The sequence below is a fragment of the Rhinatrema bivittatum genome, chromosome 2 (genome assembly GCF_901001135.1).
Source record: "Rhinatrema bivittatum chromosome 2, aRhiBiv1.1, whole genome shotgun sequence".
NCBI lineage: Eukaryota > Metazoa > Chordata > Amphibia > Gymnophiona > Rhinatrematidae > Rhinatrema > Rhinatrema bivittatum.
The window spans coordinates 39,219,326-39,237,844 of record NC_042616.1 but is presented as its reverse complement, the minus strand read 5'-3'; the positions used below and the strand labels follow the sequence as shown (position 1 = coordinate 39,237,844).

Below are 18,519 nucleotides of genomic sequence, written 5' to 3'. Positions count from 1 at the left end.
TGCTCCATCTCCCACCCCCTGTTTTTTGTAATTTCCTCCTTTCTCAAGTTTATTGTAAACCGGCGTGATGTGCTCGCACGAACACCGGTATATTAAAAGCCGTTAAATAAATAAATAAATAAATTACGCCCACCTTACCTCTTTGGCAACTCCCTCTTTGCTTGATGGAAGTTTGGCCGCCGTGGCGTCATCTTGCCGGCGTCCCCAGACCGGCTAAATGTTGCTATCCGCCATATTTCCCAGAAGCCTAGGGGCGCGCGCATGGCGCGGCCCCGACTCAAGTACCAGCAATGGCGCGAACCTCAGGGGCGTCCCCCTGAGATGACGTCATCCTCACCGGATGCTTAAGGTGTCTGAAATCGCTAATTAATCGAGTTAGCAACGGAAAGGAAAGGTTACCTAGCTTCCTCCAGGCATCTCTGCAGATGGGATTCACTCTCCACATACCTTGCTACTCTGCCTCCTCGGACTTTACCAGAGGTACCTGCTCCTCGGGGGCCTCGCTCTCTCTCTCTCGTTTTTCAGGTCGCAGTCTGGAACCGGTACTCGCTCCTCGAGGACCCACGTTCCCGGACTTGCTACTGAATACCACTTCTGCCAGGAAGTCTTCGCTGCCTACAACACCAGTGAGTTAACATCTCTCTCTCTCTCTCTCAGAGCTTTCCCTGGAATCAGGTACTCGCTCCTCGAGGGCCTAATTCATTTCCAGCTCCTGGGCTGCTTCTAAGAGACTATTGTGTGAGTGTTACCATCAAGGTTCTGTTCCTGAACTCTGCATACCCTGCCTACTCACTCTATTCGGTTTCTCTACAGCTCAATTATCCAGGATCGCTGTTCCAGTATCTGAGGGACTACAGCCCAGCCAGGCTCTTCCAGCTCACTACTGCCACCTCTGGTGGTTCCATATACTGTTTAATAAAAGAACTAGTGTGTGTCTGTCTCCATACTCTGAGCCTGACCGGTGGTTCCTCTTGGGATCTTCCCCCGGGGGTATGGTCATCTGCCACCGGCCCAAGGATCCACCCACAACTATCTCAAACACTAACAGTGAGACAGTGGGTGGGCCAGAGTGTGGATGTGTGTGTGAGAGAGTTGGAATGTGTATGAGTAAGTGCATATGGGAGGGTGGGGTTGCCTGTGGGTGAGAGTGGGAGGGTAGGTGGGGGTGTGGGTGGATTGGTATGTGGTAGAGGTAGTGTTGGAAGAGATCGGGAGTATGGATGAATGGGCACATGTTGGAGGAAGCAGGACTGTAGGGTTTGTGGGAGAGAGCAAGAGTGTGCATAGTGAGTCTGTGTGCGAGAGGGTGGGTGGGCGGGCATGTGGATGTGTGGGAGAGTTGGAATATGAATGGAAGAGTGCATATGGATAAATGGGGGTGTGGGAAAGAGTGGGGGTGTTAGTGAATTAGTATGTGATAGAGGTAGTGTTGGGTGTGTGGGAGAGTGGGTGTATTGGGACCATGTGGGAGAGATGGGGAGTGTAGATGAATGAGCGCATGCTGGAGGGAGCCGGGAGTGTGGATGGTGAGTGCATGTGGGCGAGATTGGGTGAGTGGGATTGTGGATGTGTGTTTGGGAGAGAGCTGGAGTATGTATGGGTGAGAGTGCGAGGGTAGGTAGTTTGAGGGATTGAGTGGAATGTGGTGAGTGTGTGGGAGAGAATGTGGGTGGTTAGGATAGAGGGAGAGTGGGAATTTGTATGGGAGTTTGAATAAGTGTGTGTGAGAGAGAATGGGAGTGTGGATGGATGTGTGGGTACGTATAGGAGACTGAGTGAGGTGGATGCATATGGGAGAGAGCAGGTGTGTGAATCGGTAGGTACATGTGGGAGAGATTGGAAGTGTGGGTGAATGCATGTGGAGGAGAGCAGGAGAGAGAGGGTGTGTGGGAGAGAGTCAATATGCTTGGCCAGGAGGATTTCTGAAATCCAAGTCTTGTTTTATAGGCAGCCCTGCCTGGCAATACCTAGTGATAGGACGGTACCGGCCATAGGATATCCTTTCTCCTCAAGCTAGTGGTGGAATTCCACACAAAACAAGATATTGTTTTACTGGCAATGACAACAGGGGAGCTAGGAGGGAGATGCCATCCACTTGATGTCAAGAGGGTACTCTTGCATTATCTGAAGATAACCAAAGGGTTTAGATAGACAGACAGGATATCTGTCCTTCTAGAAGGACAAAGAAAGGGCCAGGTGGCATTCAAGGCTTCAATTGCATGCTGGATTAAGAAAGCAATAGTATCAGCATCCACTGCACAGGGGAAGCAGGCTCCCAAGATGCAGTATGCATATTCAACAAGGGCACAAGTGGCCTTGTGGGCAAAAAGTAGGGCGGCAACGCCACAGGATATTAGCAAGGTAGCAGTGTGATCCTGCTGGAACACATTCATAAAGCATTACAGGCTAAACCTGCAGGTAGACAAGCAATTAAAGTTTAGTACATTAGTGTTAGGGGAGAGAAGGGCCACGGCCCACTGAAACTGCTCAGGTACATCCCGCAGATGTGGACTGGTCTGAAGGATGAAAAGGAAGGTGAAATTTGTACTTACCAGATAATTTCCTTTCCTTTAGTCCTAGCAGACCAGTCCAAGTTGCCCCCCCCCCCCTAAAAAAAGGGGGAGACGAGACAAGAAGAGGAGAAGGCAGAAAAGGGAGAAGTGAATAGGGATTGGGAGGCTGCGATGGAAAAGAAATAAGGCGTTAGGATCTTCAGCTAGGGAGCAAGGGGAAGAGGCTACTGAGAAAATATACAGTGTTTTAAAAGTGACATATGAAGTAAGGAAAAGTTCTCGACTGCTACCTACCAGTATGCGGGGGAAACTGGTCTGCTAGGACTAAAGTAAAGTTATCCAGCTAAGTTTTTGCTGGAGAAGTCATTATCTGGCTATAGTTTAGTCAGATATAAAAGGGGCGTGACAAAGTTATCCACCTAACTTAGCTGATTTTCAACTTTAACTGGCTAAATTAACCAGGTAACTTTAGATCTGCTTCAGAGTTAGGTCTAAAGTCATCCGTCCTTATGTGACAAGATAACTTTATACTTAACTGACTATATTCAAAAGAAAATAGCCAATTGCAAGGCGATCCTTTTGAGGAGAAAACAAACACATAGCAGGCCTATAGGCCCAAACCAGACTTGTGACCCCAATATATCATTTTTAATATTGAGATGGGATGCTTTGGGGAGGGGGCGGCAGGCTTACCCCCTCAGGCCCAAGCCTTTAAAGCCTGCATGCCCGCAATATGTTGTTTTTTTTCTAAACAGATTGTCACTTAACCGGTTATAATATTTTGAATATAGCCAAATACTGTTAGGTATTAAGGTATCTGGCTAACTATAACTGAATAACATTACATTACTAGCAATATTCAAAAGAATATCCATTTATATTTAATGTCGGCAAAGGTTAGCCAGATAACCTTAATCAGGGATATTCAGTGTGAAGTTTATTCCGCTGAATATCCAGGACAACCTAGCCGGATAACTTGAGTACTGCATATTAGCTTCTTAAAATTGTATTTGTCTTTCTATATATGATTAAAAATGTTGCACTGTAAATTACTTATGGTTCTCATCAGGAAGACATCATTCCCGGTAGCCATCTGGTAGGCAAGAAGTTCAGAATTACAGGCTTTGTGCTGCAGAGAGCCCAACCTGGTAATCTTGAAGGGCAAGGTAACACTCTGGCCAATCTCTTCCTTCTTCCCAAAAGTAGCATGGGGCTTCCACCTGAATCAGGCATTTTCCTTACCAGCCTTCAGGGCGCCAGAAGGCGAGAGAAGTAGAAATGAACTACAGTTACCGGAAGTCTGGAGACCATTGTTGAGGTACCTGAAGGTATTCTGAAGGTTGAACAGGCTACATTTGTTCTTCAGTAGGCCCTGCAAAGGGGGGGGGGGGAGGCTGTGGTTTAAGGGAGCGATAGCCTTGGCTTACATATCAAAGGGGAAGCCAGTGCCGGAAGACCTAAAGCACATTCCATGAGAGCCCAGGGATACAAATGGGTATCCCTGACAGATATCTGTAGAGTAGTAACATGGTAATCACTGCATTCATTTACTAAACATTACATATTAAACCTTCAAAGGAGGATACAGTATTCAGAGCATGTGTTCTTAAAGCGGCTCTCGTGTCTTCCACCGGAGATAGAAACTGCGTTGGTACATTCCTTGTGTCTTAACTGATCTGGGGGATAATAAGGAAGGTAAAATCAGGCCATAAGTGCTAATTTCCTTTCCTTGAGTCCAGCCAGATCAGTCCTGAGCCCACCCAAAGAAGAACAAAATAGCAATTTCTCTTTTTTTTTCTTTCCTTCTCATGTTCCTTAAATTACTTTTGAGATCCAGGTACTGCCTTGGGCAAGAAGCTACTATGGAATGATTAGCTGTACCAGACTATACAGAGGAAATGAAGTCTGGAATAACTCACACACTCTCCCTCCATTTGCTGGTGGTAGAAACATTCCCTCATGTCTGGACTGGTCTGGCAGGACTCAAAGAAAGGAAATTAGGTATGACGTAATTTTACCTTTGGGACCCTCAAGTATAAGGAGAGAGATCAAGATTCTCACAAATTCAGATTTTGTTTCCCAGGTTCTGTGTGCAACTGTTTTCCAGTGGAGAAAACCCTGCTCTGAAACTATGAGTTATGTGACTGTATATTATATATATATATCCAGAAAACTCTTCCCTTGTCCTGCTGAGCCCCAGCACTGGGAGTTCTCCTGATGGATGAGATGCAAAAGGTGCTGAGTGAATTTCTGGTTTGTGTTTCAGGTCCCAGTAACCTTTGAGGACATCGCTGTCTATTTCTCTGAGGAGGAGTGGGAGGGTTTAGAAGAATGGCAGAAGGAGCTTTACAAGGAGGTGATGAAGGAGAATTATCAAGCCCTGTGCTCACTGGGTAAGAAGATAATTTTACAGTTTTATCAGAATACCTAGGACATAATGAAAAGGCCAGTTTTCTGTGTGAGTGTCTTGTATGATTTGGTGAGAAAGTGAGTGAGTGTTTTACACATACTGGGAGGGGGCTTATCAGTTTGGGTAATCAACTGGTGGAAGTGAGAATGGAAATTATCTAGGCAGATAGGAATCAGCAGTAGAAGATGGGGAGTGAGGGGATAAGGGAATGGGTGAATTGTGTGTGTGTATGAGAGAGATGGATTTATGGGTTTGTGTAAAAGGGGAATGAGCTGATTAGCACCAAGGGTGTGTGCATGTGTGAGATTAATGCTCAGATGAGAGGAGAAGTGAGAACTGGGATCCTCTTCTCTAAAACCTCCCCCGGTCCTAGATCCATACTCATCGCACAACCCAATCCTCAAACTTCATGTTCTGGATCATCTTGTCTTCCTTCCCCCTATTTCTGATTCACTTTTTTTTCTCCATCCTCCCTCTCTTTCGCTGATTTCTGGATACCTCCCCGCCCTGATCTTTCTTTCAGCATTTCAGATCCCCTCCTCCTTTTCCCCATCTCATCTCTCCTTCCCTTGGAAGGGAGAAGTGATATCCAAGGCGTGCATTGCCTGTTGGATCAAGGCGACGCGTGCCTCCTTGTATAGAGTGAAAGGGTGCATTCTGTGCCTTGGCACGGGCTTCATCCTGGTTGGGACGCAGGGTGGTATCGCCAGAGCATGTCTTGATCGTGGCAACGTTTATAAAGAATTATAGGCTGGATCTGCAAGTAAAAGGAGACGTGGTGTTTGGAGCAGGCAGCATTGAGGGAGGGAACCTGTGTGTCAGGGGTGTTTGAGAGAGGGGGGGGGAGCCTGTGTGAGGGAGAGGGGAACCGGAGATCACTTGGGGGGGGGGGAAGTGAACCTTCAGGAGGGGTGCCAAAGGAAGTACCCACCCCAGTGCCAAATACTTTAGGAATGCCACTGGGGAACTGGGCAGCAAGACTGCTAGGGTCTGGGAGGATGGTTAAGCTTTAGCTTATTCACACCAGTATGATGTACACTGACCCTTATTTAATTTAGAGTTCACTTTTGAGTTTCTTTAATTTTATATTCCACCTTTTTGGCACTTCAAAGTGGATTTGATTTAGGTACTAGTGTGGGAAGGAGAAAGCCACAGAGTGTGAGTGTGTATGTGTGAGGGAGAGAGTGCCACTGTGTGTGTAAGAGCCAGAGTGTGAGAGACTCCCTGTGTGTATATGTGAGGAAGAGAGAGCCACTGAGTGTGAGAGAGTGCCACTGTGTGTGTAAGAGTCAGAGTGTGAGAGACTCCCTGTGTGTATGTGAGGGAGAGAGAGCCACTGAGTGTGAGATTGCCTCTATGTGTATAAGAAGGGCAGAGAGCCACTGCGTGTGAGAGTGTATATGTGAGGGAGAGAGTGCCACTGTGTGCGTAAGAGCCAGAGTGTGAGAAACTCCCTGTGTGTATGTGAGGAAGAGAGAGCCACTGAGTGTGAGATTGCCTGTATGTGTATAAGAAGGCAGAGAGCCACTGAGTGTGAGAGAGTGCCACTGTGTGTGTAAGAGCCAGAGTGTGAGAGACTCCCTGTGTGTATGTGAGGGAGAGAGAGCCACTGAGTGTGAGATTGCCTGTATGTGTATAAGAAGGCAGAGAGCCACTGAGTGTGAGAGCGTTCCTTTGTGTATGTGAAGAAGAGAGAATGCCTTTGTATATATGATGGACAAAGAGCCACTGTGTGTGTGTGTGTGTGTATATGTATATATACAAGCAAGAACCACTGAGTATGTGTGTGTGAGATAAAGTTTGTGTCCCCCCCCCCCCCCCCCCCCCAACTAATCCAGGACAGTCTCAGGGTGACTGGAAATCAAATGTTCCCTGTACGTACCTGGATCAGTCCAGACAGTGGGTTATGTCCCCAATCCAGCAGATGGAGTCAGCACAAGCTTTGAGGGGGCGTATCCATATATACTACTACCCCCTCTGCAGGAGTTCAGTATCTTCTGACTCCAGCAGATGCGAGTAGGGGAATCAGGCTTCCCCTCCTTTTCCTTTTTCTTCACTTTCTTGCTTGATTATGGCTTGTTGTTGTCTTTTTCTGTGGATCAAGTTTGTATCAAGTTTGTATTAAGTTAAAAAAAAAAAAAAAGGCAGAGTTCTTTCAACTTCTGGGGAGTGGCTTATCTTCCTTGTCTCTTCTCTGCGGCCTTGCTGTTTATTTCTCGTTGCAGCCAGGGGTAAGTTTGTTTTTCCTTTGTAGTTTTTTCCTTCACAGCTCAGCCCCCGGTGCCCGCGAAAGCCGGTGGAGCCGGCCTCTTCGCTCTTTACTCCCTCACCCGCGGCCATTTTACAGCTCCTCATGGGCTGCTGAGCCATTTAGGGAAAGATGTCTGGGGCGGGTCGTGTGGCCGGGAAGGCCCCCCCGCGGCACCCTCCTCTATTTTCGGACAGCGGGCAGTGCGGGCCGACCGGGCCCCCCCGCAGCGGCGCTTTTGTGCGCGTGGCCCCCCCCCCGTGGCTTTTTCTTTTCTCCTACAGCGATCCCGATGCCGCGGCCGTCCCGCTGTGCGGCCTGCGGAGACCCGGGGTCCCGGATTTCCCGGGAGGGCATCTGTGCACGATGCCTTCCCGGGGGGGAAGGTACCTCACAGTCCCTGACTGATTTCTCTTTTTTGCCCGGGCGGCGCGGGCCGGCCACTCTGCCATTTTTGGCGGGAACGGCAGCCATTTTACATTCTGAGCGCCCTGAGGCGCAGGCCACGAGGGGCTGGAGGCCACGAGGGAGAATGGATCCCTGGAGGACTCTACCAACGGGGGTGTTCCCCCGATTTTGGTGCAGGAACCAAGCACCCAGAGCCAGGGAGCAGGAACCACGCCGCCCCCGAAGCGCACCCGAGCAGGCCGGGGTTCTCTCCGGAGTTTATCCTGCTCATGCATACCGCTTATCTGCAGGGGCTGGAAGCACCTGTGGGACCCCCCCTCCTAAGATCACTCGGATGTCGCCCTCGACGCCGGCCCCCCCCGACCCTCCGGGAGTGGGGGCCTCCCGCCTTCCTACCCGGGTCCGATCCACACCCGCGGCAGTGGGGGCGGTGCCAGACCCAGCGGGACATGGACTTGACCTCCCGGACGGGGGACAAGGGGACGGCACGCAGGAGGGGGATGATCCGCGTACCCTACGCCTCTTCCAGAGGGAAGAGCTGGACGACCTCATCCCGCAGATCATCCAAGAATTAGATTTGGACCCGCCACCAGACCCGCCTGCCTCAGTAGCTCCCGCTGTCGTCACTTCTTCAAGGAAGGGAGATCCTGTCCTGGCGGCACTCCGGCCGAGGGCTCGGGTTTTTCCCATTCATGACTCGTTTTTACAACTTCTCACCAGGGAATGGGACACCCCGGAGGCCTCCCTGAAGAGCAGCCGGGCTATGGAAAAGCTGTACCCGCTCCCCAAAGATTTTCTGGACCTCATCAAGGTCCCAAAGGTGGACTCCGCAGTGTCAGCGGTCACGAAGAGGACGACTATCCCAGTGACGGGAGGTGCGGCATTGCGGGACACACAGGATCGTAAGTTGGAAGTTTTCCTTAAGCGGGTTTTCGAGGTCTCCGCTCTGGGTATGCGGGCGGTGATGTGCAGTTCGCTTGCCCAGCGGGCTAGTCTCCTTTGGGTGCAACAACTCCTCACGTCTCAGAACCTGCCGTCCGATGAGGCTGCCCAGGCAGATCGGCTAGAAGCCACAGTGGCGTATGGGGCGGACGCCTCGTACGACCTTTTTCGGGTCCTCGCAAGATCCATGGTTTCGGTAGTGGCAGCACGACGACTACTGTGGCTACGCAATTGGGCGGCTGATACGTCCTCTAAGTCGAGTCTGGGCTCTCTTCCCTTCAGGGGCAAGTTCCTCTTCGGGGAGGATTTGGACCAGATCATCAAGTCCCTGGGGGAGAACGCTGTTCATCGGCTGCCGGAGGATAGGTTTCGACCATCCAGAGCATTTTCTTCTTCTCGGACCAGAGCCAGAGCGCAACGGAGCTACAGGGGATACAGACAGGCGGGCTCCCGGTCATCCGCCCCCAGGTCTCAGCCCTGGTCGCGCTCCTTTCGCGGGCGTCGGCCCGCACGCACTACTCCCGGAACCGGGAACCCCTATACCAAGTCTTCACAATGATGCCAGTCTCGCCCACTCCCCTGGACCGACTAACGTATTTCTACGTGGAGTGGGCACGGATCACCTCGGACCAGTGGGTCCTGGATACCATAAAACGCGGCTACGCATTGGAATTTGTCCGCCCCCCGCAGGGAAGGTTCATCTTTTCCCCCTGTGGCTCGGACCTCAAGAGAGGAGCGGTGCAGCTGACTCTGGACAGACTCCGGGAGATAGGCGCTATTGCGCCCGTGCCCTTCGGAGAGGTGGGCTCGGGCCACTATTCCATCTATTTCGTCGTACCAAAGAAGGACGGTTCCTTCCGGCCTATCCTAGACCTCAAGGAAGTCAACAAATCCCTTCGAGTCATTCGGTTCCGCATGGAAACGCTCCGGTCAGTGATTGCGGCGGTGCATCGGGGGGAGTTCCTCGCCTCCCTGGACTTAACGGAGGCCTACCTGCACATTCCCATCCGCCCGGACCACCACCGTTTCCTTCGTTTCAAAATTCTGGACCAGCATTTTCAGTTCACGGCTCTCCCGTTCGGATTGGCGACGACGCCGCACACCTTCACCAAGATCATGGTAGTCGTGGCGGCAGCTCTCCGGAAGGAGGGCATCCTGGTTCATCCTTATCTGGACGATTGGCTCCTCCGGGCGAAGTCATTCAATCATGGACGCTCAGCGGTGACTCGAGTTGTACGGTTTCTACATTCCCTGGGATGGGTAGTGAACTTCTCCAAGAGCTCCCTCATGCCCTCGCAACGCTGGGGTTTTTTTGGGGGGCGACCTTCGACACCCTACTGGGCAAAGTTTTTCTGCGCCAGGACAAAGCTCAATCCTTGCGGGATCACACACGACGGTTCTCTGCGTTACCAGAGCCCACCTCCTGGGTCTACCTGCAACTCCTGGGAGTGATGGGGTCCACCATCGACCTTGTACCTTGGGCTTTTGCGCACCTCAGGACCTTACAGTGGGCGCTCCTCTCCCGTTGGAAACCAGTATCGCAGGACTACCAGATGATTCTCCCGCTCCCGCAGAATGCCAGGGACAGTCTGGGCTGGTGGTTGGATCCGCCGAACCTGGCCCGTGGTGTGTCCCTCGATCTGCCAAATTGGGTGGTGGTGACCACCGATGCCAGTCTAGCAGGCTGGGGTGCAGTCTGCTATCGAAGCGCCACGCAGGGGACGTGGTCCACGGTGGAGGCAAAGTGGTCAATCAACCGTCTGGAAACCAGAGCGGTTCGGCTAGCTCTGCGACATTTCCTCCCGCTTCTTCGGAACCGGGAAGTCAGAATCCTATCGGACAACGCTACCACCGTGGCCTACATCAACCGACAAGGAGGCACGCGCAGCCCGCAGCGTCATCTCGTCCGGCTAGCGGCCTCGCACATCGCCGGTGTGGACACCGGCGATGTGCGAGGTCAACTGCTGGACCCCGGCAGTTGACGGGGCAGCCGCTAGCGGCGATGTGCGAGGTCAACTGCTGGACCCCGGCAGTTGACGGGGCAGCCGCTAGCTGCCCCGTCAACTGCCGGGGTCCAGCAGTTGACGACTTCCTCAGTCGTCAACTGCTGGACCCCGGAGAGTGGTCTCTCTCCGACAAAGCGATGCAACTTCTCGTCCATCGGTGGGGGGCCCCCCACTTGGATCTGATGGCGTCCGCTCTCAACGCCAAGGCTCCACGCTTCTTCATTCGCCGGAGAGAGCACGGCGCGGAGGCAGTGGATGCCCTGGTCCTCCCGTGGCCGCCACATCTTCTGCTCTACGCTTTTCCACCATGGCCCCTCGCGGGCAGGATGCTCCGCAAAATAGAAAGCCATCAGGGGACCGTGGTTTTCGTCGCCCCAGAATGGCCCAGGCGACCCTGGTTTGTGGACCTGCTACAGCTGATGATCGACGGGCCAATCAGGCTGGGGCACCTCCCCCAGCTCCTACATCAGGGCCCGGTATTTTTCGAGCAGGCAGAACTCTTCTGTCTTGCGGCCTGGCTTTTGAGAGGCGCCGCCTCCGGCGTTGGAGCTACCCGGAGGCGGTAGTATCCACGCTATTGCGGGCACGAAAGACATCGACGTCGGCGGCCTGTGTTCGAGCTGTGGTGTACCAGCCAGGCCACGAGACCCGCTAAGGCTTCTGTACCTCAGATCCTTCAGTTTCTACAGGCGGGGGTGGAAAAAGGGCTCGCCTATAATTCACTACGGGTTCAGGTGGCCGCCCTTGGTTCGCTGTTGAGCGATGGGGGCTCTCTTCTACAGTATCCTGACATTGCTCGTTTTCTCAAGGGTGTCAAGCATATGCGTCCTCCGTTACAGGACCCTTGTCCCTCCTGGAGTCTTAACCTTGTGCTTCGCTCCCTGTCGGGACCACCGTTCGAGCTGCTGCGCAGCGCAACGATAAAGGATCTCACTCCCAAGACTGTATTTCTTGTGGCCATCTGTTCCGCTCGATGCATCTCGGAGCTGCAGGCTCTGTCGTGTAGAGAGCCCTATCTCCGTTTCTCCGACTCTGGAGTTTCGCTTCGCACCGTTCCCTCCTTCCTTCCGAAGGTGGTTTCTGCATTCCATGTGAACCAGACGGTGGAGTTGCCGTCCTTCTCTTCCTCAGAGCCGAAGTCTCTCCGTCTCTTGAATGTCAAGCGCACTCTGCGCCTCTATCTGGAGGCTACAAATGAGTTCCGGACCTCTGACCATCTCTTCGTACTCTGGGCCGGTCCTAAGAAGGGGTCTCAGGCCTCGAAGACTACCATTGCCAGATGGCTGAAGGCCGGCATTGCTGCTTCCTACATTGGGGTGGGTCGGACTCCCCCACCCGGAATCGTAGCGCATTCTACACGTTCTTAGGCGGCTTCTTGGGCGGAGGTTCGCTCGGTATCCTCGCAGGAAATTTGTAGGGCAGCCACCTGGAAATCGTTACACACGTTCTCGAGGCACTATCGTCTGCACCTCGCCTCTTCGGTCTCTGGACACCTTGGCGAGCAGGTTCTCCGAGCAGGCCTCGCAGGACCCCACCTGATTTAGGGAAGCTTGGGTACATCCCACTGTCTGGACTGATCCAGGTACGTACAGGGAAAAGAAAATTATTACTTACCTGCTAATTTTCGTTCCTGTAGTACCATGGATCAGTCCAGACGCCCACCACGTTTTGGGTTCTTGATCCTGCTCAGCTCTGCGCTACTTCTTGCTCGCAGTGTTCTGTGTCTTCACAGTCGTTTCTTTTCGCTGTTTTTCACAGCTCCTTACAAGTTGGTAGGATGTTTGCAGTTACTTGTTGCGGTTACAATTGTTTTCATTATCTGTTTCCACAAACTTGATCCTTCGGGGGTTTCTACTCTGGCTTTGATATACTCGATACTGAACTCCTGCAGAGGGGGTAGTAGTATATATGGATACGCCCCCTCAAAGCTTGTGCTGACTCCATCTGCTGGATTGGGGACATAACCCACTGTCTGGACTGATCCATGGTACTACAGGAACGAAAATTAGCAGGTAAGTAATAATTTTCTTTTCCCAGGTATGGAGAGCAGAGGATTTTTGTTGTTGGATGTTGTTTGATATGTCTGCTGTTTTTAAATGTTTTATTGATGTAATATTTGCAGTGTTGCTGTTTGAGTCCTGAGAGTTTGTGTTGTTTTGATATGGCAGATTTGTCTCTTGGGGTAAACTATGTTTTTGGCTGGCTGCGATAGCTTTTATTGGAGCTCTGTAAGTATTATCCCAAAATACCTTACGTGAGCTATTGAGACATTATAGGACCCGTTGTTATATGTGAAGTTCTCTGATCTGACATTTGAAGAAGGGGCCTACGTAGTTTCAGAAGCTCTTGTACAATATTTTTAGGTAAAGGTATTTATTTTGCAGTTATTTTTAGGCAGCCTGGCTTGTTCTGTTTACCTAATAGGTTTTAGGGTCTGATGTAATATTTGCATTGTTGCCTTTTTATATGTAAGGTTTTTACTGTTTGAGAACTGGCACTTAGTGCTGTTTCGGTATGAGAGGTTTACTATATTGTAATTGTTTATTCATGGCTTTCTGAGGCCCAAGCCCACGCCCAATGCATATTACAAAAAGCCGAATGCCAACTGGGTAGCAACTGCTGGAGAAAGGCAGCAGAGGGGAGCGAGACTGCTGAAAGGGTGGGGGGGGGAGGGGTGAGGGAGGGAGCAAGATTGTTGGTGACTCGGGAGTTAGAAGTGGAAAAGGGGGCTGAGGGAGCGAGACTGAATCCCCAACTATAAATGTTACCGCATGCCACTGCCCCTTTCCCATGACTTTAATATCCTAAGAAGTTTCTCACGAGGGACATTTGTCAAATTCTTTCTGGAAATCTAGATACACTCTTATCAACGGACTCACCTTTATCCACATGTTTGTTTACGCCCTCAAAAAAAAATGTAGCAAATTTGTGAGGCAAGACCTCCCTAAATCCATGTTGGCTTTGTCCCATTAAACTCTGCCTATCTTATACGTTCAACAGTTTTGTTCTTTAGGATCGTTTCTACCATTTTGCCTGGCACAGATGTCAGACTTGAAGGATGTTCTTTTGGATACTATGGCCTCTCTTACCTCACCATTCAAACATGCCGGTAGTCCTTTAACCTTCAGCTTTTTCCTAATGCGGGGAATACATTTGGTCTGGGCTTCCAAGATGGTATTTTTAAGCAACACCCATGCCTGAGCTAAACTTTTAACCTTTGCAGTTGCTCCTTTTAGTTTTTTCCCCTAACCACTTTCCTCATTTTATCATCGTCACCTTTCTGAAAGTTAAATGCTGCCACGGTAGATTTCTTTAGTGTGCTCCCTCCAGTTATTAAATCAAATGTGATCACCGTTGCCAAATGGTTCCAACCCTGTGGCCTCTCGCACCAACCCTGTGCTCCATTAAGGATTAGGTCTAAAATAGAGAACGAGTTGGAGTCAGAGCCCCCAGTATTCTGTGGCTGATTTTAAAAAAATCTGTGGCAATTATGTGGCTTTTTTGCATAATTGTGCATAATTGTTAAATAATGTATATATTTTTTCCTTTATAAAGACGGTCTTTTTGTGATATTTCTGTGTCCAGTTAATTTACTTGGTTCTTTATTAGAAGAAAAAGGATCTTAGTGATTGGGTCTGGGGAGGAAGGAAGGGAAGGAGATCTTGGAGGAGGGAATCTTAGGCAGGAGAGGTAGAGAGATAAGGGATGGAGGAGGACAGAGGCACAGAAGGAGGAGCAGTGGGGGATTTAGGGAGGATAAAGAAAGGGAATGAGAGGATGGGAGGGGAGGAATTGAAGGATCAGGAATGTAGAGGTGGAAAAAAGGGAGAATTAGGAATAGGGTGAAAGAGAAGGAGGGAAGAATGGGATCGGGGTGGAGAAGTAAGGAAACCGCAGCTCCCCAATCACTCCTCCATCCCCTCTTTCCCGTATCCCCCCTTCAAAGCCTCTTTGATCACCTCACACCCGATTACTTCCTCCAATCCTCACTCACATCCTGCACCCATGGTGATCCCCTCGGTCATGCTCTTCTCCCTCTCCTCCATTTCCTCCCTCTGTTCCACAATGGCACTCTCTGCCATCCCACAGTCCCTCAGTCACTCTCTTCTCTGACTCGCTTTTCCACCTTTGATCCCTCAATCTCTCTCTCTTATGTTTCTTCCCAGCCCCAAGATCCCATCACTCACTCTCCCTCATTTTTACTTTCCCCTGGCAATCCCTCCCCCCCCCCCCCCCCCACGTAACCTCATTCACTATCCCCTCACTCTCCCTGGATCACTCCCTCCCCTCGATCCTCTCACTCACCCTCCTGTCGGGAAATATGACCTCCTCCTCCTCCCCTGATGATGGGGCCTGAGTGTCGCTCTTTGAGCCGCGTGTACCCGTAGCAGCCCATGTGCTCAGGAGGTAATTCCTTACGCACCCTCAAGGGAGGGAAATGACTCGGAGGAGAAAAGAGAGAGACCAGTGAGAAGAGGGGGGTGAAGGGCTAAGATGAGGAGAGGTGAATGCTGGGGGAGCCGGAAGATGGAGTGAATTCTAGGGAGGAAGCCAGGAAAGGGATGAATGCCCTCTTCCTGAAGTCATCGAGGTCAGCTTCGGTCTCTTGTCACCTTTTTCCTCCACGGGGTCTGCACTGTCCTGTGTCTCACAGCGCTTATGAGAGAGGCCAGGGGTGGGAGGGAACTGAAGGAGTGAGAGGGAGGACTGGGGAGGGTGTAAGTAGTAGCGATGACGTGTGAAGGGAATGTGAGCAAGGTGGAACTGGTTCAAGAGGGTAGGTTGTGAATGGAGGGAGAGCAAGAGAACTGGGGGTTAGGAGTAAAGGTAGTGTGAGAGAGAGACAGGTAAAGAAAGTAGAGGGAGAGCAAAAGATCTTGGGGTAAAGGTAGATTGGGAGAAAGGGGTAGAGAGGAATATTTGCAATAGATAGTGATGATGGGATGTTTGAAGGAATAGAAATAAATGGAGAAGCAGTAATGTATGGAGGTTTGAAGTTGAAATATTTCTGAAGATAATGACCATCTTAGGGACAGAGATTAGTGCTTTATTAAGTCCTCGGGTGAGTTTTTTTTTCCCTTTTTTCTGCCCGCTGTCATTCTACTATCATGCTGCATCCTGCAGTAGAACCAATTCTTGGTATGAGCTGGCTTTTTCATTTCCATTTTAATTCATTGAGTCAAACTATATTTACCGATGTTTTAATTTCATAGTGTGTGAAAGTGAGCCAGATATGATGTAAGGCAGGAGTGGGATAGAGGGGATAATTCAGCTGAAAATGCATGTGAGAGTGCTAGGAGGGGACTGTTGGTGTGGAGGGGGAGGGGGGGTGTTGGGAGAAGGATTTTGGAGAGAGAGATTGCCATAAAGAAATGATAGAGGATCTCTATCAGGCCGATACAGTAAGGAGCGGTAGGAAGAGCTGCGTTAGTGCCGGGCGCACCCGCGGTTGCCGCACGCACAGTCCGGCTCACCTACCGCTCGATCCTGTATGTAAATAGCTTGCAAATGCAAGCTGCGTCTAAGAAGCGTCCGTGAAGCGTTAGGCCCGCGCAACCCATTTTACTGTATAGAGCGCTATACAGTATCCTGGGTGCGCTGGCCTAACGCTTCACGGACACGCTGGTATCTGTCATTTCAAATGTCATTGAAAGCAACGAAGCGACTTACTCTTCTTGCAGCCACCCTCCGGAGACGGACATCGGCGGAGACGGATGCCTGCACGAGCGAAAGCGGCCCCTGTGCGTGCAATTGGCCGCTCAAGACGTGACGTCACATGCCGTGACGCCAAACGTCGTGACATCATGCCTTGAGCGGCCCAATTGCACGCACAGGGGCCGCTTTCGCCCGTGCAGGCATCCATCTTCGCCGGCAGCTGCGGTCCATCTCTGCCGATGTCCGTCTCCGGAGGGTGGCTGCAAGAAGAGTAAGTTGCTTCGTTGCTTTACACTGCCAGTCCTCTCTCCCCTCCTCCCGAAGCAAGGCTGCTTTACGCGCCTTGCTTCGGAGGAGGGGAGAGAGGACTGGCAATCCCGAGCGTAGGAGAACCGTCCACTTCGTCGCTACTTTTTTTTCCCGCTTTTTCGATTTTTTTCCGCTTTCGTTGCTTCGGGAGGAGGCGAGAGGACTGGGGCCGTCCCAGAGACCAGCACCCATGGACGTGGCCAGGGCAGGTGAGCGGGGCCTGGGGGAAAGTTTGCCGCCTACCCTTACCCCTGCCTCTAACGCAGGGGTAAGGGTAGGCGGTAAGTTAGCAGGTTAAACGCGTGGCAAAACGGCAGGGTAAAAAAGCGATAGTCGGGGCGCGCGTTACTGTATGGGAGGGAATAGCTAATTCGATCGTTTACATCTCATATACATGCCGCGGGCGGAAGGGGTTACCCGGTGATTTAAAGAGGCGGTAGGAATGGGTTAAAGGGGATAGTGTATCGTGGGTTGGACTAACGCGGCCGAAAAGTGAGTAGAAAGCGGGTTAGGAGCAGGGTAACCGCGGCCGCACTTTACTGTATTGACCTGTATATGAGAGACTGTCATGAATTCGGACTGTCTCACTTTCTTGTTGTTCCTTTCACATTTATTCTTCTGGAATCTGGGAAAATATCTTTGGTTTTCAGCCATTCCTCCAAGCTGACATCAGTCTGAACATATTACAATGATTATAAGAAGCCTAATGCAGTGCTCTTACCCCAGGAACAGGCTCTCCGACCGTCACCCGTGATATTATCTCCCACATTGAGCGAGGGGAAGAGCCGTACATCAGGGATGAGCCGGGATCAGAGGAAAGAGGAACTGGGAGAAGCAGCTGCTCAGGTGAGTGCAGGAATAAGAGGGACCGGGGTAAAACTGCTGAGATGAGGAGTGGAAGGAGCAGCTGGGAACTGCAGAGACCCCTTCACAAGCTTCCCTGAGATCTCTTCAATCACTCATATGAAGACCGATGTAATAAAACCTGAGTTAAAATGATCACTAATGCCTGATGCAATAAACAAATGGATCATGAGTCATAAAAGCTTGCTAAACTGAAATTTGTTCTAAAACCGATGTAAATTATGCACTAAGATGAGATTGGCCAGGTGAATAAAAAATGGTAGTAAAGTTAAAAAAAAAAAAAAAAAAAGAAGCACTAAGTTCACTTCTGGTTTTAACTTTAAAAAACTGGAGGTTGTCGGGTTCACCTTTCGAACCATGAACCAGAGACTGTGCACTGGGAAAGTGGCACCCGCACCAATGTTTTGGAACATTCAGTCTCACTGATCACCCCCCTCCCGCAATCCAACCTCCCTACAAACTTAGCCCCGTACTTCCTAACACATCCTACTCAGATCCCCATCCCACATTCATCCCACCCACCCACTGAGCTCTCAATCCACTGACACAAACCAGGCTTCCACGTTTGTCCTGTCCTGCCTGATGGAGGGATTTGAGCAGGTCTGGCTTTTGAAATGTGGACCAAGCTACTGGTTACCAGTTTCAGCGAACCCACTTGAGAGGCTCCCAGTCACAGAAGAGACTTGGTAAGCATTGAGGGACAGCTGTGAGGCAAATCCTTTATAACTTCCAGAAGCTAAGTTTTGTCCTTATTTCTGGGTAAATAGAAACCCGGTCTAATTCCGAGACTCCAGGAGGCATTCACAGCTTTGACAGTACAGGTTGGTCTCTGTGGTGCTTACATGACTTGGGCTATTCTCTGAGGAGTCACATGAATGACATCGTTGAATGGAGTCCGGCATGGAAAACTTATGACAAAGTTGCTAGAATTTTGACTGAGCCTCATTGAGCATGCTCACACATGCAATATATCATGTGTCCATGCAGGATCCACTCAGTCTCTTCTTTTCACGGAGCTTCGGTTCTCGAGGTCGGTGAGCCTTACTTTTTGGGCAGAAGATTTTAATGCTTTTTTCAGTGCTTTCTCTGCTTCTTTTTCTCAAATCTACCTCGCACTGTCAATGTGGAGTTCTCCCATTAGCTTCCTAGATAGATTTCTCAGTG

At 50.7% G+C, this 18,519-nt stretch overlaps 1 protein-coding gene across 2 annotated transcripts in view; it reads left to right on the top strand.

Annotated features, from left to right (window-relative positions):
• Positions 1-18,519, top strand: part of LOC115083878 (gastrula zinc finger protein XlCGF57.1-like) — a 56,778-nt gene that overhangs the window by 19,841 nt on the left and 18,418 nt on the right. The window contains exons 2-3 of one of the 2 annotated variants that reach the window (XM_029587931.1): positions 4,780-4,906; positions 17,218-17,337. In XM_029587931.1, coding sequence (XP_029443791.1) covers positions 4,780-4,906; positions 17,218-17,337 — 247 coding nt within the window. The remainder of the gene's footprint in view (positions 1-4,779; positions 4,907-17,217; positions 17,338-18,519) is intronic. The other variant, XM_029587932.1, reaches the window with a different exon arrangement.